Genomic DNA, 21,460 nt, shown 5'->3' on the forward strand with positions numbered 1-21,460 from the left:
CACAGACCCTTGTGCAGGAAAGGGACATGATTAATGTTTATGCAGAGGCCGTGGTGTAATCCGGGAATGTCACAATGACCCAAGGCCTGTACCCAGTGAAGGCGACAGGTCCCACATGCTTCCCTGCTGCCAGACCAAACGGTGTCCCACACCTGGGACAGGCCAGGGTTGAAATTTAACCACCAGGCTCAGGGGTTTCTCTGTGAGCTTCAGAAAGATGGGTATACCCCATACCACAGCTATCCTGGGCACAACCAGACAGCGGGACAGTAGCCCTCTTGGTGATCGAGATGCTCAGGGCCATGGTGCTGGGGAGGGTCGCCTGCCGGCCCCCCAGGACCCTCTCCCTGGTCAGGAAGATGTGGGAGTCTCCCCGAAGCCCTGCCGCAGGGCAGGGGCAATGGAGTCCCCAGCACTACTGCACACTGGGAGACGGAAGTGGTACTTGTAAGTAGGCCCCCAGATTCCTCCCGATGTGATTCCAGGCTTGGATGGTTCTCAGGACCTTTTGAGATGAGAGACGGTTGCCAGCCAGCTGCTTGGGTTCTGAATTTTGGCCCATCTCTGGTGGCCCTGAGCAAGTCATTTAACACCGCTCACAGTCACCGTGGTTAGGTTTTCAGGGGCAGCGAGCAGTATGCACACCGCCACCTTGGGCCAGGCCTTCCTCTTCCTGACCTCAAGCGCTTCCCCTGTAAGAACAGGGTGGGCGTTGCATGCATGGCTGCTGGGTTCTGTTCTAACTCAGCACCCTAATTACTTCCTGGGCTTTGGCGGTTGGAAAGGCCCAGACAGACACCCACTGTCTGTGGACACTAATAACACTGGAGAGAGACAAGAATTTGGCCAAACTGCCCTTCTGCGCAGCCTGTCCTGGTCTTGGTGCTCTGTGCCTTGTTTTCTTTCCTGAGGCATCAACACCTTTCTCCCCCTGTGCTCATTGACCCTTAGGATGGTCAAGGCCACAAGACTTCACTTGGAATCTTCACATCCTCACTTTGTAACTGTGTGTCCATTAGAAGGTGTCTTAACTTCTTTGACCCTAGTTTCATCATCTGCGCAAGGTGATTCATAGCAGTACTTACCATGTAGCATTTATTGGAGAATGACATGAGGTGATTGCTTTACCAGCAGCTGTCTGGGACCTTTCACTCTATCCAGATAGGAACTGTGGGTAGAAGAGAAGTTAGCAGTCCTGGGCCCTTGAGTTCCCAAGGCCTGGGGGCCAACAGCTCTGGGCTGCAGCCACCAGCAGCACTAGAATGGCTTTTGTGACCTTCCAGTGGTGCCTGCTGGGTTACAGCTTCTGAATGGCCTTGGGTTAGGGCAGCTTTGATAGTCCCCAGAGGCGCGGCTTTTGCCCCTAGAGCATTGGGGCCCTCAGGCTGGGACAGTGGCTGGGGTCACCACCCTCAGGACCCTTCGGCTGGGCAGCTCCAACACTCTGCCAGTATTTGGAACCAGTGACCGGGACCTGTCCCCGTTGCTAGAGGAGCTTAGACCAGTGACGGTCCCTAGCAAGCACCAGCTGTTACTTGGCCCTGGGCGGCCACACTGAGGGTCCAGCCTTTCCTTGCACATCACCCTGCTGGTGACATCCAGTGGCAGCCAGTCTTTAGCTAGCATACTCCACACTGGGACCGGACTGGCACGGTGGCCAAGCATTTCCCAGTCTCACCATGAGCCTAGTGCATTCTGCCAAGCAGGAAAGACTTTATCCAAGTTATTCATTGCTGTCTTCTGGTGTTTTATTCATTGTCATTCTGCACACTGTTTGTCTAGAGGAAAGAAGTTTGCTACTAACAATGGAAAACACAGGGGTGTGGCTTTGGGAGGATAGAATGCTTGGATTGGTTTGATCAATGGAAAGCGCTGGGGGTGTGGCTTTGGGAGGATAGAATGCTTGGATTGGTTTGATCAATGGAAAGCGCTGGGGGTGTGGCTTTGGGAGGATAGAATGCTCGGATTGGTTTGATCAATGGAAAGCACTGGGGGTGTGGCTTTGGGAGGATAGAATGCTTGGATTGGTTTGATCAATGGAAAGCGCTGGGGGTGTGACTTTGGGAGGATAGAATGCTTGGATTGGTTTGATCAATGGAAAGCACTGGGGGTGTGGCTTTGGGAGGACAGAACGTTGGGATTGGTTAATGACCGTCTCTGTAGGAGCACAGTAAGTGGGAGAGCCCCTTAACCCACGCACTCCCCAGTCCCACCTGTGGTGGGTGAGCCCCATCCCATAGGGAACACCTACACCATGGGAATGGAGACACAATAAACACTTTCATTGCCTGGGAGAGCCGATTATTAAATACTGGCTGGACCCCAGCTGCACATTCCTGACCATTGTTGTAATAGGTACTTGATGCTCAGTCCTGTGTGGACCTTCTTAGTCTGGCTCTGTCCAGGCTGGGCTTGGCTGGACCAGGCCCTGGGCTGTGGGTGGGTCCAGATCTCCTCCCTGACCAGCAGCCCTCTGCACTGCAGTCTCCTCACCGTGCAAACATGTTCCAAGCCCCTGTATTCAGGATCAAGCCTCTGATCAGCAGGAAGCAGCTGGAAGCCAGAGGCCCAGGGACAGTGGGGTGGGGATTGCTTCCCCAGGGGTGAAGGGAGGGAGTGGATCAGTATTCTTGATCCTGGAGTCCCCAGACAGGGGACAACGTGTGTAAGGAGAGGGGTTCTCCCTCATCTCAGCGCGCACCGGTGGCTCACGCCTGTTATCCTAACTACTCAGGATGCTGAGATCTGAGGATCGCCGTTCAAAGCCAGCCTGGGCAGAAAAAGCCTGGGCAGAAAGAAGTGGCACTGTGGTTCAAGTGGCATTGCGCTATCCTTGAGCACAGAGGCCGAGGACAGAGCCCAGGCCCTGAGCTCTGTTAGGTTTTTAAAAAGAGGTAGGTGAGAACCGCACCAGCACGCACGTGGTATTCAGATAAGGGGTAGGTTTATTCAGTAGACCTGCTTGGACCAGGCAAGGGTGGCACTCCACGTGGCTGGGAAAGGCCTGGGAATGAGAGAGAGCTGGGAAGAGAGGAAAGAGAGAGAAAAGAGCAGAGAGAGAGGGGTAAGAACAGTAGCACTCACGTGGTATTCAGGTAAGGGGTAGATCTGCTGGGACCAGGCAAGGTTGGCACTCCACGTGGCTGGGAAAGAGAGAGAGCAAGAAAAGAACAGCAAGAGCTAGAAACGAACAGAGAGAGAGAAAAAAGGGAGAGTCTGGGCCTGGGCTAGCCCTTATGTAGGGTATGGGTGGAGAAAGGTGTGGCCACATCAAATTCAGATGTGACCTCAGCGGATGCAGATGTGACCTCTTCCAGGTGTCCCAGTTGCCTAGGTAACGCAGGTACTGGGTGGAGACTGCTGCGAGGAGGGTGGAGTCTGCTGGCCATCCAGGAGCGGACCTTACAAGCTCAAGCTCCAGAACTGGCAAAAAATCAGTAATACCAGTGTCATGGATGCCCGCAGCTCCTGGCCACTGCCCCTTAGCAAGCGCTCTGCGCACACGTGTTAAATAGTGGTGAGAGAGGATCCTGTTTTATTTTCACGACTTCCTCCTGGGACTCGCTTTGTTGGCACAGCCTACAATAGTAGCTGTTTGCGGTGGGTACAGTAGTCAGGTGGCGTCTCCTCCCCTGCCCAGAGCAGTGGGCAGCGGCCTCTCGGGGTGGCAGACACCAGCTCCGCACAGATGTCTCCCTGTTGGTGGTCTCATTTATTATCATCACAGCAGACAGAATCCTAAAATACCCACATTTCTGAGTCTGGGAGACTTGGACTTCCATGTTGAACAGGGGCCTCTTAGGGGGTCCGGTGCCTCACCCCCGCCCCCAGGTTTGGTCTAAATTAAGGTTGGTACAGCTGTGTTAAATTCGCACCGTGCGCTGGGAGGACCGGATGTGGTGTGATCCTCGCCTGGCTGCTGTCATCTGGATGTGTGCCGCCCCACCGCGCAGAGCACAGGCCGGGGAAGAGCAGCACCGCGTGGCCTGGGAGACAGACAGGAGCGACTGAGCCTTCCAGGGCTCCGTGGCAGCTCCCCAAGCCTTGTCACCCTTCTGGAGAGGGAACAGGCCTGGGCAGGCAGGGCGGGATGTAAATCAGAACCCTTCAGAGCCAGCCGCCTCCCAGCACAAACTCAGCCCTCAGCTCCTCCTCACCCTGCAGCACCTCTGCAGGGCCAGGCACCCTGCCCAGCGCCGAGGAGTCCGCGGGCGGGTCCTAGTGCTCTGTCTCGATGGAGATTGTGAGTAGGTGAAGAGAAGGTTGTCCAGGGCGGGCAGCCCTGGCTGTGACTTCCCCAGGCCTGGGCTGGACTGGCAAGCCCTACGAGCTAGGGGTCTGTGCTGCAAGATTCAGAAGCTAGAGCCTGGCCCCAGGCCCTCGGGGTGGAGACGGCCTGTGCTGGGGCTTAGTTGCCTCCCCCACACACACCCACGGGAGTCTTGCAAGGCCTGCTCTCCAGCAGGAGCAGCAATGGCACATACTAGCATCACAGCTGTCAAGTCAAGGGCCCAGTAGAAGGAGCACCCATGGCCCAGAACATTCAGTACGGGGCGTGCACCAAGGGGAGGCATAGTGCACAAGGAAGAAGCAGCAGGGGGGGGCAGGGCTCCCCACTGGGCCTACTTCCCCCAAGCCCAGTACTTCAGGGCCTCTGTCCCGCCCCGGCCACCTCCGGCCAGTGCCTCAGCCCCAGTCTCCCCTGTTCCCAGGGCACCCTTTCTGGACAGGACCAGCCCCTGTGCCTGGGGGCACCCGGCAGTCTCCTGTCAACATCCAGTCGAGAGACGCATTGTACGACCCACAGCTGGAGCCTCTCAGCATCTCCTACCACCCTGCATCCTGCCGCTATGTCTGGAATACCGGCTACTTCTTCCAGGTGGAGTTCGACGATGCTGCCGCCGCCGCGGAGAGGTCAGGTGAGCCGAGCCGGCCTTTGAGGCCCTCCCCAAGCCACCCGCTGGCCGGGAGCAGGGAGAGGCACACGCGTGGGCACGGTCACACGGGAAGCCACAAGGAACGTAAAGCCCCTTCCCTCCTCAGCTTCCATCCCAGGGCAGGATGAAGATGAGTTGATAAAAGTTGTGAGTGAGTAAGGCCAGGTGCCAGTGGCTCATACCTGTAATCCTTGCTAGTCAGGAGGCTGAGGTCTGAGGATCCCGGTTCAAAGGCAACCTGGGCAGGAAAGTCCATGAGACTCATCTCCAGCCAATTACCAAAAAGCCTAAGTGCAGCTGTGGCTCAAGTAGTAGAGCGCTAGCCTTGAGCACAAAAGCTTAGGGACTGTGCTCAGGTTGCCAGGGTCTGTATGTATACGCACGTGCGCGCGCGCGCACACACACACACACACACACAGCTGTGAGTGTTGGAATGAGGCCAGTGACTGGGGCTGGGCAGAGGGACAGCAGTCCTGACTTCAGTGTGTGCGTGGTGTCACTGCTCGGGCACAGTGGGCTCCAGCAGGGGAGCGGATTCATGCGGTCACCCTGGGCCGGTGCAGGCCGCTCTGGCACCGCCCCGCCGGTGCTCTCTGATCTCATCTTTACTCCACCAGTGAACAATCCCCTGCACTGAGGAAGACCTGAGGTGGCGCATGACAAAAGCCCAGCCCCGATGGGCTTCGCCCGTGGGAAATGCGTCCACTCGGGTCCTGCAGAGGGCAGGGCGCCACTGGCTGGGGCTCCAGAAGATGCCAGGGGGAGCTGAGGGCCCTCTCCTCCGTCTTGCTCCACTTTTTCCCGGTGGAGTCTTGCTCAGCTGGAGATTCCCTAGTAGAGGCCAGGAATCAGCTCGGCCTCTCAGCAGGTGGACCAAGAAAGAGCCCCTTGCTGGCTGATGTGTGTCCCCACGGTGACCACCAGTCTGGGTGGAGCAGTCCCTGGCCAGCTGGAGGCTGAGCTGCCCTGGAGAGAGAGAAGGGAGTAAATGGACTCCATAGGACCGTGGGCCGCTGCTCCCCGGGGGGAGGCAGGGGCTGAGAGCCAGCCGGGTGCTCTCCTGTGGACATCGGCCTTGTCCGTTGCCCTGAGCTCACCCTAGATTGGTGCTTCAAGGCTTTGCGCTTCCTCCAGGCAGCAGGCCCACCGCTGACCTCATCCTCACCCGACCTGGCTTCCCCGTCCCCATCTGGGTCAAAGGGCGCACCCTCCCTTGCCACAGACCGAAAAAATTAGCTGGGTGTCTCTCTTGCCATATGAATTAGTTGGCTAATCCCGGGTGGCTCGCGTCCCTTCGGATCAATCTGGTTTTACTTTCTTCTCTGTTTTCCCAGAAAGCCAGTTCCCCTTTTCCATCTGTCCTACTCGCTTTCACGGCCACGGCCGCTGCGCCCCTCCCGGCTTGGCCACCCTCCACCGCCGGCTCCCGTTGCCCCTTTCCAGGTTTTCTGTTCTCTTCATTCTCTTCCATTGGAAACTGGGAGCAAAAATCAATTGGAAGACACAGCTGGAAGATGGGGAGGGCTGCACGGGCTTTCAGCCAGAAAATAAGACTAAGGAGACTCTCCCAAACGTTTAAGGAAAAAAAAACTGGATAAAGGAAAGGAAATTAAAGAAGAAAAGGAGGAGGAGGAGGAGGAGGAGAGGGCTCATAAGCAAGTCAGGAAGTGAGCGGAGAAGGTACGTGGCACAGAAACAATTTTGCATAAAATATGATGCTTTGGGGCTGGGCTACAGCAACAGAGGGGTGCCAGACACTACGAGCAAAGTTGGAGCAAGAGGCCGAGGAGGTTTCGGCCGGTCAGCACGAGCGTCCCGGGCTTGTCCGGGAGGGGAGGGTGGCAGGGGAGAGGAATAGTTCCAGGAATGTGAGCTGCTGGAGGCCCAGGGAAGAAGGACTGGCCTAGGAGGCGGAGCAGGACAGAGGGAGGAAGAGAGACGGAGGCCAGCGTGCGGAGAGGAGAGGAAACCGCAACGCAGAGCGGCAGTGACGCCCACACGGACGGCGCGCGGGGCCTCCTTCACAGACCTGTCCACGGCGGAGGGCACCACAGGCAGCAGAGCGGGGCCGCTGTGTGTCCCGGGTGCTCTGCCGCTGCCAGTGGCATGAAAAGCCGGCTGACCTCTCTGACCCCTTGTGTCCTCTGGACCAGTACTGGCCGTGCAGGGCGCTGGAGGAATTGAAGAGGGGCCTGCGTGGGGGGACAGGTGCGCTGCTGGAGGGCGTGTGGTGGACGTGGGTCACCTCACCTGAGGGGCGCAGGCCGCGTGCTCCCACCACAGGAGCACAGAGAAGCACAGAAACCGCAGCCGCCCAGGCCCAGCTCCGGCTTCCTCTGAGTGGGGGAACGTGGCGCATTTGTGGCACGTGGCTGACCCGCAGAAACTCGGGGCCCCGTGGCAGCACAGTGGCTCACGGGCCTCCGAAGGCCGCTCTGAAGGCCAGCAGCGGACATGGAGGCCTCGTTCGTGCCTACTGCCAGGCTTCCAACGTTAACGCCAACTTGAAGTCACGCAAATTCATCAGTAGGGCTCACTAGGGCCTCTGAGCCGCCTGCAATGGATCAAGAGGCTCTGTGTCAAGAGGCCCAGCACCCCGGCAGCGGAAGGCCTTTCCCCATCAGCCCCTGCGCAGATGCAGGAGTTCAATGAACCTTTGTTCCTAGCCGAGGAGGCAGACAGGAGTTTAAAGTTTACAGATTTCTGTCAGGGATCTTTGGTGACAGATCAGAGACACAGTAAGAACAACATAAAATAGGCACCCAAGAAAATGTGGGGCCCTCACCTGGACAGATGGCCCGGAGACAGGGCAGGAACACAATAGCAGGCCCTGTTTCTCCAGCCCTCCAACCTCTGTGCCACCGAGGGAGATTGGAGCCTGAAGGAAGGAGCCTTCCCGGGGCCCCGCCAGGCACTGGGGCGCCAGGAGAGACCATGATGAGGCTCCAGGAGGCGCGGCCACTCTACAGCGGGGCTGTGGGCTAGGCACCCCGAGACTCAACGCGGTGGCATTGCCAGGAGCTCGGTCCAAAGCCCCCCCTCCCCCCCCCCCCCAGTGAGATGGAAGAGCGCAGCCTGGACTCTTCTATCCACAAAGACACGCGGGAGCAATCCTGCACCAAATCATCACTTCGCGAAGAGTGTGTCGGCAGGTGGCTACACCACGGCGTGAGCACCAAAGTGTTTTCCATCCCAACCAAGCTGCTACCAGGTGGTTTTCTCTTCCAGCCAGGACTATCTCTAGAGTTGACCAGAATTCAGCCCTCCCTCTGGCCTCTCAAGCCAGAGTCCCTTTCCAAGCCCCGCCCCTGACACGTGCAGAGCCTGCGCGGTCAGTCCCTACGCGGGAACGGGAGTACACGTGTCACCAGTCCTCTGGTGAGGGTCCTTTGGGTCTAATTGGGCAGAAATCACCAGTAGCTAAGGAGTAGCTCCCCCAGTGTTGGCAAACCTGGGCCCTTGAGTGTGAAATACTTAGGGGCTGGGCACACAGGAGCCCACTGTTCCCTGTCCTGTCTAGTGAAAGCTAGAACCACAGTGCCAGGCTTTTGAGGCCAGAGAATTATAGCTGTAAGTGCTCAGGTTACAGGCTGGCCACTCGAGTCTCACTGCTAGTGGCCAGGCATTTGTTAGCAGTGTAGTCCTTTATTAGCGGTGATCCACGCCAGCTAGAGTTTGGAATCAGAGCCAAGGGGGTTGAAGAGTCAAATGGGTGATGGCCTTGCATGATCTTGTATCTGTGGGTCTTTTGTGTTGTGTCCTAGGGCTTGAACTCAGGGCCTGTGCCCTGTCCCTGAACTTTTTTGCTCAAGGATAGCACTCTACCTCTTAAGCCACAGCTCCGCTTACAGCTTTTTGGTGGCTAACTGAAGATAAGAGTCTCTTGGACTTTCCTGCCCAACCTGGCTTCAATCCACAATCCTCAGATCTCGGCCTCCTGAGTAGCTAGGATTACAGGAATGAGCCACCAGTGCTTGGTGGGTCCTGTCTTGGAGGAATGGCAGATGTGTCAGACGGCAGCGGATCTCCCGTGTTGATGGTCGCCGGGACTCAGTAGTCAGTCACAGCGGGCAGGTCCAGGGACTTGACTCAGGAAGCACTTGGTAAATATCGCCATGTTTGATTGGTGCCTTGTTCCCATGAAATTTACATCATTATCCTTGAACAGATGTCAGGTCTGAGACTCAGAGAGAGAAATAACCACTCAGGGCCTCTCCGTGTGAAATCAAGGCTTGCGTTCAGGCGCACCCACCCTTCAAACCAGAGCCAGTATGTGATAGGCACACCGTCTCCTGCAGGAAGCAGAGGGTGCTCCATGGCCCCGAGTTCTGGGCTGGGCTCATGGGGCCCCAACAGCACAGACGCCCACCTTGCTGGACTCCAGCTTGCCCGGACAGAGTTACAAAGACCTTCTGTGAAGGGAGAGCCCTCTGCCCTGCGCTTCACAGCTTGGACACTGGCTACTTCCGGAGCCACCAGGAACCAGCCAGGAACAGGCTAGACTTTCTATGAGGCCACGTTACTGGCAGTTCCTACCAATGGGAACATCTCCAACTTTTCTTACGTTAATTTTAAGCCTTAAAACCTCCGTGCCCACCAAAAGCCCGCTCATCTTGGAGCCAGTGTAGGTGTCTGTTCTGTTCTCCGGGACCTGTTTGAACAGCAGACACAATATTATCTGAGACCAGACAGCCAGCAGGGGCCCGGCCTTGACTGACAGCTGCTGTTTTATCTGGGGGCTCCGGCTCTGACTGATGCAATTACGCAGTTGTATCTCTGCGAGCGCCACTATCTCAGCCGCACCTGCTCAGCAAGGGGGGATGGATGGGAACACCAGGTGATGGATGGTCACGCCACGCATGACAAACCGCGGTTGACAGTCCCAAGGGACTGGCTAGGGGAAAGCCTCCTCACAACCTGGGCCTGCCTCTTTTTTAATTAGAGGAAGTTACCTTATCACTGTATTATGTGAAAAGTCCATTGAAATTGTTTTATCAGTCTATAAATAACCTTAAAACCGATCCTTACTACCATAGCTGAAGGGCCGAAGGATCTTGCAGGCCTGAGCAGGGCTTGGGCTCTGAGTGACCCAGAGCAGGTGAATTAACTCCTCTGAGCTCCTGCACGGGGCCCGGGGCCCAGGTGAGGAGCAGGTTCCTCGAGATGGAAGTTCTGCATCCAGTAGCAGGTGTTCAGTGAATGCTAGCTTGCCAGTCACTCCTGACATGCGCAGAGAGTTCTCCCTCACAGATAAGGATGTGCGCTGCCGGTGGACAGGAGGCGGCATGCCCACGGTGTGGAGACAGGGCTGATGGCTAGGTCCTCCGTGAGCTACTGCATCCCATACAGACTGCCCATGGCGAGCCAATGTCGTGCGTTCCTTGGCTGACTCCCTACGATCCCGTGTTGTTTTGAGAACTTCACTTACAGCAGCCCTATCCCAGGAGAGCCCCCCCTGCTTGGCAGGTAGAGAAAGCAAGCCTGACTCTAACCCAGTCCTAGATGCCGCACTGTGCTGCCTGTGGAGACAGCCACAGTACATGACTTTCCATAAAACGTCGTTTTTTGTTTTGGGTTTTTTTTTTCAGTCATGGAGCTTGAACCCTGGGCCTAGGTGCTGTCCCTGAGCTCAAGGCGAGCGCTCTACCCCTTGAGCCACAGGCCACTTCTGGTTTTCTGGTGGTTCATTGGAGATAAGGGTCTCACAGGCTTTCCTACCCTGTCTGGCTTCAAACTGTGATCCTCAGATCTCAGTAGCCTGGATGACAGGCGTGAGCCACCGGCACCTGGCTCAAAATGTAGCTTGCCGCTTTGCTGGCTGATGACAGCTCTCACTGTGAGACATCACAGTCGCATCTTCCGTTCCAACTTGACAGGGCTCTTGATGGCCACGGCGGAGCCAGGCTCTGCCAGCCAGGCTCCTGGGCAGTGTGTCTCAGGGACCTTGGAATGAAGACGCTGTGCTTGGACTGAGAATGTGGCTCCGTGGTGGAGTGCTCGCCTGACATGCATGAAGCCTGGCTCGATTCCTCAGCACCACATACCCAGAAAAAGCCAGAAGTGGCACTGTGGCTCAAGTGGTAGAGTGCTAGCCTAGAGCAAAAGAAGCTCAGGGACAGTGCCCAGGCCCTGAGTTCAAGCCCCAGGGCTGGCCACAAAAAAAAAAAGAGGCAGTGCTTGGCTGGAGCCCTCTGTGCTCCCCCGGTCCAGTCTGGGTGGCACATGCCCCTCCAGCACCTTCCTGGGCCAGAGGACAGAGGCCCTGCCTGTTCACACAGCCACCGGGAAAGCCCAACACGTCTCACCCTTGTTTCTGTTTGCATATTCAGCAGCCTTTTGGGGTTTTGTGAGCCCTCTTGGTGTCCTGGGTGTCCGCTACAAAACAAGCAAGTCCTTGTTCATGGCCAGATGCCCTACTTGGTGTGAGCTGCGGAGGAGCGCTGGGGGGGGGGGGGGTCGTGGGAAGGCATGCCGGCCCTCCATTTCTGCCTCCTGCTGAGAAGAGGAGGGGGTGGCGGGCACGGCACGTCTCAGAACCTGGCCGTGTCGACACCGAGCTGTTACACACGGTATTTGGGCATGAGGTATAGGACATGCCCTACATAACCCTGGAAACCCTCTGAGGATTCTCACAATCTCAGAAGTGCCGGGAGCGGGGTCCTTACCGCCACCTAGCGGCAGCAGGGATCAGCTCCTGCCTCCAGTCCAGCAGTTCCGGGGACCCCACACACACACACAGGGTCCGGCCGTGTACCCCACATGGTACACTGAGCTAGGCCTGGGGGGAGGTGACCAGGACAGACGAGACCCCGCCTTTCCCACAGCCGCCTTATGACTGGGCGCTTCGAAGTGCACCCTCCCTTGGCAGTGCTACTGCGCAGCCACCCGCAGACAGTGGACAGTGTAGCCAGCTCAGCCCCTCTCCCCGCCCACCACACAGGCGACTGGTCTCCCTGCCCCTCCGTAGGCATCAGCGGCGGACCCTTGGAAAACCACTACCGACTCAGGCAGTTCCACTTCCACTGGGGAGCCGGGAACGAGTGCGGCTCGGAGCACACGGTGGACGACCACATGTTCCCGGCAGAGGTTTGCAGACGCCAGGGCGCCGGTGCCCCCCCGCCCCCCGCCCCCGCCACGGTGCCCCGCCCAAAAACACCGCACAGCACCACCAGACCACTTGCGCACACTGTCCAAAGGGGGCGCTAGAACCATCTTGGTCCTGGGGTGGCCCTGGGCCAGTGGACCCTGTCATACCCCCACCCCCGCCCACCCGCCTCCCGTCCCACACCCTCTGAGTTTGCGACGTCACGCTCCAGAGGCCCCTCTTGGGGCCCTGCAGGCCCCGCACCACGTGCGCAGTCGCTCGGGGAGAGTTAAGGCAGAAGGCCCCTTCTAGATGAAGCCACCACATCTTTACCAAACCACAGCTCAACCGGGGCCTGTGCTCCTGGGAGCTCAGTCCTGCTGTGACTTTCTCCCACCCACTCCTCGGAGAGTCGGGAGGAGTGACAGGCCCACACTGGCCGAGGCCAAGGCCAGGTCCAGACTCAGGAAGGGACCTGGTATTAGGAATCACTTTCACTAAACCCTGTGTTCCCTCTGGCAGTCCAGAGTGGTATGACTACCACCCCATGGAACTGCCTGCTGCGGCTCAAGGACCCAGAGCAGTCTTCTTCCTCTCCCGCCTGGATGGCAGAGGCTGGTACTGGTGGGGTCCGAGGCCCCGTGCCCCTGGAGCACCGCTGCAGGGGGCACCTGGGGGCCGTGCCGCCACGCTTGGCTCATTGAAATTCCCAGACAGAAATCAGAGTGATAGACGTCCATTCTCTTTGTACTGTGTTTCAGCTGCATTTAGTTCACTGGAATTGTGTGAAATATGCACATTACCAGGAGGCTGTGACGGGGGAGAATGGCCTGGCTGTGATCGGTGTGTTTTTAAAGGTAACGGCTTGCTGGGCGTGGCTCTCCTGCAAAGGAATGGTTCTGCACACCGTCTGCCCAGAGCAAGGCGCACCTTCACCCAGTCCATGGCCTTCCCACGCTAACGCTCCCATGTCTGTGCTGTGCAGCTCGGGGCCCGGCATCAGGCCCTGCAGAAATTGGTGGACATCTTGCCAGAGATAAAGCATAAGGTGAGCGACATCTCTAAAACAAGGCCTTGTCTGATGAGCAGAGTTGCTGAGAGCAAAGGCTAACTTGCAAGGACATGCCATGGTTTAGTAGAATGAACTTTGGAGAAAACATGAAGCTCCGGTTCTGGTGACAGAACTACAAGGAGCCAACTCCAGGAGTACTCCAGGGGTACTGTGAGCTAGGTTTGGGACGTGACTACAGGCCACTTCAGGTTTTCTTGTGGTTCATTGGAGATAAGAATCTCTCAGATTTGTCTGCCCAGGCTGGCTTTGAACCTTGATTCTCAGATCTCAGCCTCCTGAGTAGCTAGGATTGCAGGCATAAGCCATAGGCACCCAGCAGATAACATTTATTTTCAGACAGATTGAAATGCGTACCTGCTAACATTTGGGATTTGACCAGTGTACCCCGCACCCCTTTGGTGAAGAACTGCATTAAGGTCATCCCTGTCCAAGGAGAACGTGTTGTCTGGGAAAGCCGCCCTACTGCCCACGGCGTGGCCACCACCAGGCTTGGCCTTTCAGCCTTTGATCGCCTTGGGGTCAGAGGGAGGCTCAGAAGCATGACAAGCGTGACTGTGTCACCTCCCTCCAAGACCAGCCCAGAAGGGCTGCGAAGGAGAAGTGGAGTTTATTTATTCACTACCACACAAAAGCGTCCCACGGCGGGAGGGGGTGGCCGTCAGATGTGGGCAGACAATGGTGAGAGCCGCCGGCGCTTCCTCGCCAGCTCGCGGGCCCTTTGATCTGTGCGACGCGTTCTCTTGATGTTGACCTCCTGGCCGCCCCCCGGGACCAAGAGATCGCCCCCCTCTATTCTGTCCTGGGCTCAGGAACACCTCAAGGCCAAGGTGCTCAGTGTCCCTGGGCCGCATCCCCTTCCTCACTGGGCCACAGCCAGAATAAACCTGGGGCCCAGCGGTCCCCAGCCACCCTGGAGTGAGGCTCGCCCGGATCTGACCCCACTCCTTCCCCGGAAGGCCTTGGAACATCTCCTCCTCCAGCTAACAATTTTCTGAGCAAAGGGGAGTCGTGGCAGGCAGGGAGGGGGGGAGGAGGGGGGAAAGAAGGAACATAAAAGAAGCATCACTCGGGGTAAGGTCTGGTCCTGACGTTGCTCTCTGGGCCTCCATTTTCTCCAAAGAACAAGTCGGCCTTGGAGGGCTACCCAGGCCAGGGCCAGAGGAGACTGGAGGCCCCCAGCCTCAAGTGCCCAGTGAGCCTCCGTCCATCCACCAGCCTAGGACATCAGGACATGCCCACCACAGCATGTGTGTAGGACATCCCCTCGGCCTTCCTGCCCGATCCACGACTCTGACCCACCAGGTCTGAGCTTGTGGCTTTGAGCAAGTGACTCACCTCCGAGCGCCTCCCGTTCCCCTCTGTGAATCCAGTGCATTAGTGGTAGACACGGGGTCATTCTTCTCAGACAGAACGGGACATAGGTGGTCCCCTTCCTCTGGGCCTGGCACCAGCATGGCACAGATGAGAGGAGGGCTCACAGACATGCACGTCTGCCCTGCGACCCTGGGCACCTTGCATGTGATAGAATGCCAGGCCCTGGCCACGGGAGAGGCTGCGTGCCTGGTTGGCTCTGAGTCACTGGTGGAAGGCAGCAGGGAAGGACGGTGTCGGGACGGGGTCGAGGTGGGAGCTGGCCCAGGTCAGATGGGCGGGCTCGGCGTGCAGTCCCAGTGCTGGTGCTCCCCCCTGAGGACCTGGCCGGTGGTTCCTCAGGAGCGGGTTCACCGCAGACGCCTCCGCCAGTGTGCGGCCGCGGGGAACGCCTGCCTGGGCCCAGAGCCCCATCCCCTCACCACTGTCTCCCCTGCGGCCGGCGGAGGGCTGCCCTGAGTCTGGGCTCTCTCCCGGCACTGGGCGTGGAAGAGTCAATGGGCAGAGCACCCAGGCGCCCCCTCTCCCTGAGGTCACTCCAGCACCTGAGCGCAGGATGGCTGCTTCCCTGTGATGCACAGCGTCCTGGAACCATGTCCCAGGAACTGCCAGGTGCATGCAGCCTCCTTCCATGCCCTGAGCTCCAAGGTCACAAAGCATCATTCTCACGTGCCCACCGAGCACCCACCTGGGCCAGGTGGAGTGCCAAGCCCGGTGGGCACACCTCACCAGGGTGAGCCCCCCAGCGCCCACGAGAAGGAAAGCGACCCACAATGCTACACAGGTGTGCTCACCCGAGATCGGGAGCAGCTCCAGCCGGGGCAGTGTCCTCTGTGGTCGCAGCACTATTCATAGTAGCACCCCAAATGCTGAGGGGTGAATACACATCGCAGGTGCCAGGCCTCAGTGGGAGGCCATCAGCCATGGAGAGGAAGGCACAGGGGCGCGGATGGCCCTAGTCACCGCCAAGCTCGCACTTACCATGGCAAAGATGGCCACTTCTACATACACTCTTCTGTCTCAGTAAACCCGGTACCACCTCCACCACCAAGGCAGACAGAGAAGGAAAAATACCAGGCGGGGGTGTTGCTCACATGGTAGAGCACTTGCCTGTGTGAGGCCCCGAGTTCGAGCCCCAGCACCACACAGGCAGGTGGGCGCACATGTGCGTGTGCACATGAGGAGGTGGGCTGGTGTCTAGAGGGCTTTTCTTACTTCTGCTTCTCCCTGGGACGGTGGGGGCACACGCCCGCCCGCCACCTGAAAACACATCTCCGTCCCCGTGAGCCGGAGGCTCTGCCCTCCTCCGTTCCCTTCTCCCCAACTCTGCGCAGCACCCACCGCCCTGCGCTTCTCCCTCTCAGGATACCTGGTCAGCCGTGGGCCCCTTTGACCCCACGTGCCTGCTGCCCGACTGCCGGGACTACTGGACCTACGCCGGCTCCCTCACCACGCCGCCGCTGGCTGAGTCTGTGACCTGGATCATTCAGAAGCAGCCCGTCGAAGTGGCCCCCAGCCAGGTGAGCGGGGCTGCGGGGCTGCGGGGCTGCGGGGCTGCGGTCCTGGGAGGGACCGTCCCGGCAGGACACCACGACGGGCACACACAGTTCCCCCGTTCACCATTGGTGCATCTTGAGTGGTCCTGTGTCTCCTGGGAGAACTCTGCTGACACAGGGGTCAGGGAGTTGGACCCCTCGTTCCCCACCCTTGTGCTGATGTGGAGATGTCAACCGTGGCGGTGGGGGAGACATGCTGGGGCGCCAGCCCAGCATGCGCCCTGTGATCGGGGTTCAGGGTCCAGCCTGGCTAGCGCGTCCCAGGGCTTGCGGTCAGGCAGTGGGCAGTGGCCCTTGGTTGTGTGGGGATGAGATGCTGTAAAAGTCCAGAAGGGAGAGCTGAGCACGGCAGCTCAAGCCTGTGATGCTAGCTGCTTGGGAGGCGGAGATTGGAGGATCATGGGTTAAGGCCAGCCAGGGCAAAAAGTTCTCAAGACTCCATCTCATTCTGCAATTGGGTGGCTGGGTGGCTGAGCACAGCAGTGCACCGATATAATCCCAGCTATCAGGGAAGGGTATGCAGGAGGATCACAGCCCAGGGGGGCCTGGACAAGATGAGAGGGTCGACCTCAAACGAACCAAGGCCGGTGAGGCTGGGACATGGCGTAAGCAGCAGAACATCTGCGTAGCCTGACTTCAGTCCCCATTACTGTCCCCAGAAGGGGACTCTCTTCCCACCATGACTCGATGGAGCGGCTGGTGAATGTGAGCTGGCTCCTGGCTGGCCTCAGTTTCCCTCCACTCGGGCCTCTTTACAGGGCTGCTGGAGCTCAGGGAACCTTGCTTTCCCCAAAGCAAATGGTCTAAAGACCTGAAAACAGCCAGGCACAGGTGGCTCACGCCGGTCATCCCAGCTACTCAGGAGGCTGAGTTCTGAGGGTCGCAGCTCGAAGCCAGCCCGAGCAAGAATGTCCTTGAAACTCTTATCTCCAACCACCAGAAAACCGGAAGTGGAGCTTGGCTCAAGTGGTAGTCCCTTCTGCCCCTCAGAGCCACTGTCACCGTGGGAGGGGAGGGGACAGGGCCTTGGGAGCTGACTTCGGTCCTGGGAGCTGGGTGACCCCGCGCTGCCCAGCACCCTGGCTGTTCTCTGTTGTAGCTGTCCGCATTCCGAAAGCTCCTGTTCTCTGCCCAAGGCGGGGAAGAGGAGATGATGGCCAACAACCGCCGCCCGCTGCAGCCCCTGCTGGACCGGAAGGTCCGTGCGTCCTTCCGGACCCCTGAGGGTGCTGAGGCCACCAGCTCCGCCCAGGCTGGGAGAACTAACTGAAAGGGCGGCGCGCTTCCCAGGGGAGTCACACAGGACCCGGGATTAAACCGCAAACGCCAATCACCGCGTCGGGCTGTGTCTCGGGCGGCCCACGGCAGCTGCAAGGGGACTCTGGGGCATCAAAGCCACCTTGCCCCAGGCCATGCGCTCGGCCTCTGTCCACGCCATTCTCCCCTTCTCCGCACAAGGTGTCTTCTGTTTGTCCCCTCCCAGCCCACTCTGGAGTTCCCGGTGACACAGAGACAGGCTGGCACCTGCTCTAGTTCCAGATCCCCTGTGTGCAGCGTCCTGTGTGCCCCGGTTCTCTGCCCTCAGAGGCTCGAGACCCTTGTTCGTTTCCCCAAACCATCCCAGCACCCTGGTTGACGGCACCGGAGCCCAGCTCCGTTCCTCGCCTCTGGCACCTCTCCTGTGACTCGCCATCCAACACAGCATGCTCCGTCCCACCTGGCCTCCTAGCATGTCCGCTCCGAGGGATAGAGCCAGTCCACCCCAGGATGGCCTAGGCTGTGTCCCCACCAGCAACAGCAGAGCCTGACACACAGCAGGACCCCAGAAGACATTATGACGTGAAGGAGTCAGGGCGGCCTTGCCCTGAGAGTTCTCTCTCCATCGAAGGGCTGGGTCCTCCTAAAAGACACAGTGGCATCATGAAGCAAAGGGAAATGGGGCTTAGGCACCATCTATGCTCTGGGTCGAGTCTGCCTGAGGCTCTACCCAGGCAGTCACAGAAGCCAATAGAACCCTTTCACCTCAGACAGTCTGGGTTTCTTTTCTCTTATTATTTACTTGGGGCAAAAATATTCCAATCAAGCTGGGTACCAGCTTGGTTTTTCAGGAGGCTGAGATCTGAGGGTTGAGGTTCAAAGCCAGCGTGGGCAAGAAAACCTGTGAGACTCTTATCTCCAGTTAACCAGTGGAAAGCCAGACGTGGAGGGTTGGCTCAAGTAGGACAACTTTGGTCTTAAGCAAAAAAAAAAAAAAAAAAAGCTAAGGGACAGCGCGAAGCCCCTAAATTCAAGCCCCAGTCCTGGCATACACACACACACACACACACACACACACACACACACACACACACACACACACACACACACAATCAATACTTTCATAGGATGAAAATATTTTCCCTCTCGGTAAAGACAAAGTTCTATAAGCAACCTGATTGTGTTATCTTGGAACATTTCCTTACCGTCAGATAAACAATGAGAAACGGCATAGAAAAATAAGCAAACACACTTGTGTCTCTCAAGGTACCGTGATGAACTGCATTTCTTTGTGGAAGATAAAGAATAAACACCACTCTGATCCACAAATAGCCTCTAAAATCAAAGCGAGCGGCGAGTTTGCTTTGGCAGGGCTTCGCTTCTCTCCCGTACCGGGATTGCACGGCGCAGCTGCGGTGTCTGAGCTGGCAGGGGCTCCACGCTCTTTTTTCTTCTTCTTTTTCTTTTCTTCCCTGTCAAGTCACTTCACTAGTTCTCTATGGCAGTTGGTTGTATCTGTGGAAATACTTCCCTGAACTACCAAGTCTTTATTTAATTCTTAAAAATTGCATGCGGTGTAATAATGATAAGGTCCCATAGCAAAAATCTAAAGCGTTTGTTTGAGACACAGAGAAAAAAAATACAGAAAACGATGATGTTGTTGAGGGTGGTCTGCGTGTTCACGTTCATCCTCACAAACGTGTGTGCCGATCACGTGGCTCTTCCACCCTCTGGCCCAAGGATTTGCCCTTTCCAAGGCCACGTGGCAGGCCCTGCACCGGGCTCTGCCGAGCTGCATTCTGCCTCAGAGGTCCCCCCGCAGTGGGGTCTGCACTGCGCCACAGAGGTCTGCCCCGCAGTGGGGTCTGCGGGCTGTGATTCCGCCGCAGAGGTCCGCCCCGCAGTGGGGTCTGCTTTCCGCCACAGAGGTCCCCCGCAATGGGGTCTGCACTCCACCGCAGAGGTCTGCCCCGCAGTGGGGTCTGCGGGCTGTGATCCCAGGGGCACCTGAAAGGCATCTCAAGCCCTGCAGGAGGAACAGAAGCTCATCAGCAGAGATTATACCGTCCACCAGCAGAGCCAATGGTCTTTCTTTACATACACAGGGGCAATTATTTTGAGATAGCTTGAGAACAACTCCCAGATTGTGTTTTCAAAACAGAAGTCTTCCTGAAGCCCTCCAAATAGGATCCTTTAGATCAGAAATTAAAACCGCAGCCTGCCAAGCATGGCCTGGCTCCTGGGTGCTTCCCCTCACCCACCTCTGCTCCCTGCCCCCGGCCCCAGCACGTGACCTCTCGGGACTGGGAGGGAGAACAGGGGCTCTCGCAAGGCTCTGCAGCTGGGCATGGATAGGAAACCGGCCACAGACGATGGCCAGGCTCCGAGAGCGGCGGGCTGTGTTGCGCTGTGGAGGGAGATGGGGCTGGGGTTAGATCCTGGGACCTGAGGCCGGGATGAAGCAGTGTGGAAGCTCATGACCCCCCTCTGTGGGCCGTCCACCCCCACAGGGACTTGAGACTGAGAAAGACAGAGCAGGTGTCAGCAGGGGAGGCCGCACACCTCTGTGGACTGACACACCCACTGGGGCTGGAAGAGCAGGTGGAGGTGGGGACTGGCTTTGTTCATCTCTTCATTGATTTGGGGATGTCCCCTGGGCTCTGTGCCTCCTGAATCACGTTCTCATTTGTCCATTATTGCGAAAAACAAGACCTGTTCCCCCTGAGACCTGAGATATTCCCAGGATGTGGACCAGGCCTGGACACATGGCTACAAGACCACAAAGAAGCCCAAGGAAGAGTTGTTGGTTTCAGCCCTCAAAGCAACAGTGCATGCACGTGTGTGTGTGTGTGCGCACGTTCACACACACACACACACACACACACACACTAAGTAAACAAAAGAAAGAGGCCCCCACACGGGCCTGAATGGGAGGGCGGGCTTCCATGGTGAAGGAACTCCACCTCACTTTTGTCCTGGAGAATTTCTGGTCCAACTTTTGAAGTTCAAGGCTTCCTCCCTTGGCTTTCATGTTATTTTCTCGTTTTGTAAGAATACAAATGCGTGAGAACCGCTGCTCGTTCCTGGCACATGCGGTGGCTGCCTCCCCTCCCCTCCCCTCCCCCTCCCGTGAACGCCCAGCACACTCACAATAACGGGCAGGAACCAAGTTCTACACGCGCCCCTCCCCCCCAGCACCTGTTGGCCCTCTCAAGCAAACACTCTTCCGTCCACCCAAGTATTGACTGGGTTGCGTAGCCTGGCGTTAGACATCCTGCTAACACGCTTCCATGTAGAAGGTGTTAAATTGGACCAACGCCAGACTCAGGGAGGCCCTGCAGGTCTCGTCATCTTAGTCATGGTGCTATGGCTTCAGCAGGTCCTGCTGACCAAACCCCAAGTGAGGGCCTCTTCCACATCTCCTCCTTCTGCTGGGCCTCCTGTGGCTTCCTGTGCCACAGTCTGGCCGGGGTCCCTTGCCATCTGGCTTAGCCTTTCCCCTTCCTCCTGGCCAGCGTCTCCTCCTTCCCAAATCCACCTCCTCTGAGTGGGGAAAGATTTCTTGGTTTGCTTGTTGTTTGCCGTTGGTTCTTGAGACACAGCGTGGACCCTCTATGTTGTTTCCTTCCTTCACCCCAGTCAGCGCTGCCCCTGGCTCTCCTGCCGTTGCTTGACCCCCATAGCCGTCTGCACACATTGCTGCTGCCCACCCTTGCCCCTCCTCCACCTCCGGAGTCCTCTTCCTGAGCTGGGAACACAGGGCAGGGGAGCAGCTCGCTTTCCCAGGCCCTCTCAGCAGGCCTTGAGAAGGACAGTGGTCACCCTCAGCACAGCACGTTCCAAAGTTAAGAGTTGAACCCTGAGCTATGAAGTCTCAAAGTGAGCCGGGCACTGGTGACTCATGCCTGTAGTCCTAGCTACTCAGGAGGCTGAGAGCTGAGGGTCACGGTTCAAAGCCAGCCTGGGTAGGAAAGTCTATCAGACTTACAGACTTCAGTTTCTGAACTTAGAAGTTCTTTTTAAGAAATGTGAACCTTGCAGAGCCTTTTTACTGGATTCTGGAAATTCAGAGAGAGCCGCTCTACACACAGGTGCTCCAATGCAAACAGGAACCAAACAGACATCAAACACCGGTGGGGTAAGCCTCCATTCAGAAGGACATGCAGGTGACATAACCTTTTGT

At 57.7% G+C, this 21,460-nt stretch overlaps 1 protein-coding gene across 2 annotated transcripts; it reads left to right on the forward strand.

Annotated features, from left to right (window-relative positions):
* The first annotated feature begins 110 nt into the window (after positions 1 to 110).
* Positions 111 to 18,389, forward strand: LOC138823503 (carbonic anhydrase 5A, mitochondrial-like). 2 transcript variants are annotated; one of them, XM_070016868.1, is made up of 7 exons: positions 111 to 447; positions 4,713 to 4,919; positions 11,878 to 12,023; positions 12,783 to 12,878; positions 13,007 to 13,069; positions 15,829 to 15,984; positions 17,120 to 18,389. In XM_070016868.1, exons 1-7 carry the CDS (start codon positions 291 to 293, stop codon positions 17,288 to 17,290), a joined length of 996 nt encoding a protein of 331 aa, XP_069872969.1. In that variant the 5' UTR covers positions 111 to 290; the 3' UTR covers positions 17,291 to 18,389. The 2 variants fall into 2 exon arrangements, with proteins under 2 accessions (XP_069872969.1, XP_069872970.1); XM_070016869.1 differs by having other exon boundaries at positions 116 to 447; positions 11,905 to 12,023.
* Positions 18,390 to 21,460: the final 3,071 nt, after the last annotated feature.

This window comes from Dipodomys merriami, unplaced genomic scaffold, assembly GCF_024711535.1.
Source record: "Dipodomys merriami isolate MVZ:Mamm:240054 unplaced genomic scaffold, mDipMer1.0.p SCAF_120, whole genome shotgun sequence".
NCBI classification, from domain to species: Eukaryota; Metazoa; Chordata; class Mammalia; order Rodentia; family Heteromyidae; genus Dipodomys; species Dipodomys merriami.

Excerpts from the sequence above, each read along its gene's own strand:
- LOC138823503 (XM_070016868.1), top strand. The coding sequence starts at position 291 with ATGCTCAGGGCCATGGTGCTGGGGAGGGTCGCCTGCCGGCCCCCCAGG. Across the intron at positions 12,879-13,006 it reads TGATCGGTGTGTTTTTAAAG|CTCGGGGCCCGGCATCAGGC; the intron begins GTAACGGCTTGC and ends TGTGCTGTGCAG. Across the intron at positions 15,985-17,119 it reads TCGAAGTGGCCCCCAGCCAG|CTGTCCGCATTCCGAAAGCT; the intron begins GTGAGCGGGGCT and ends TCTCTGTTGTAG.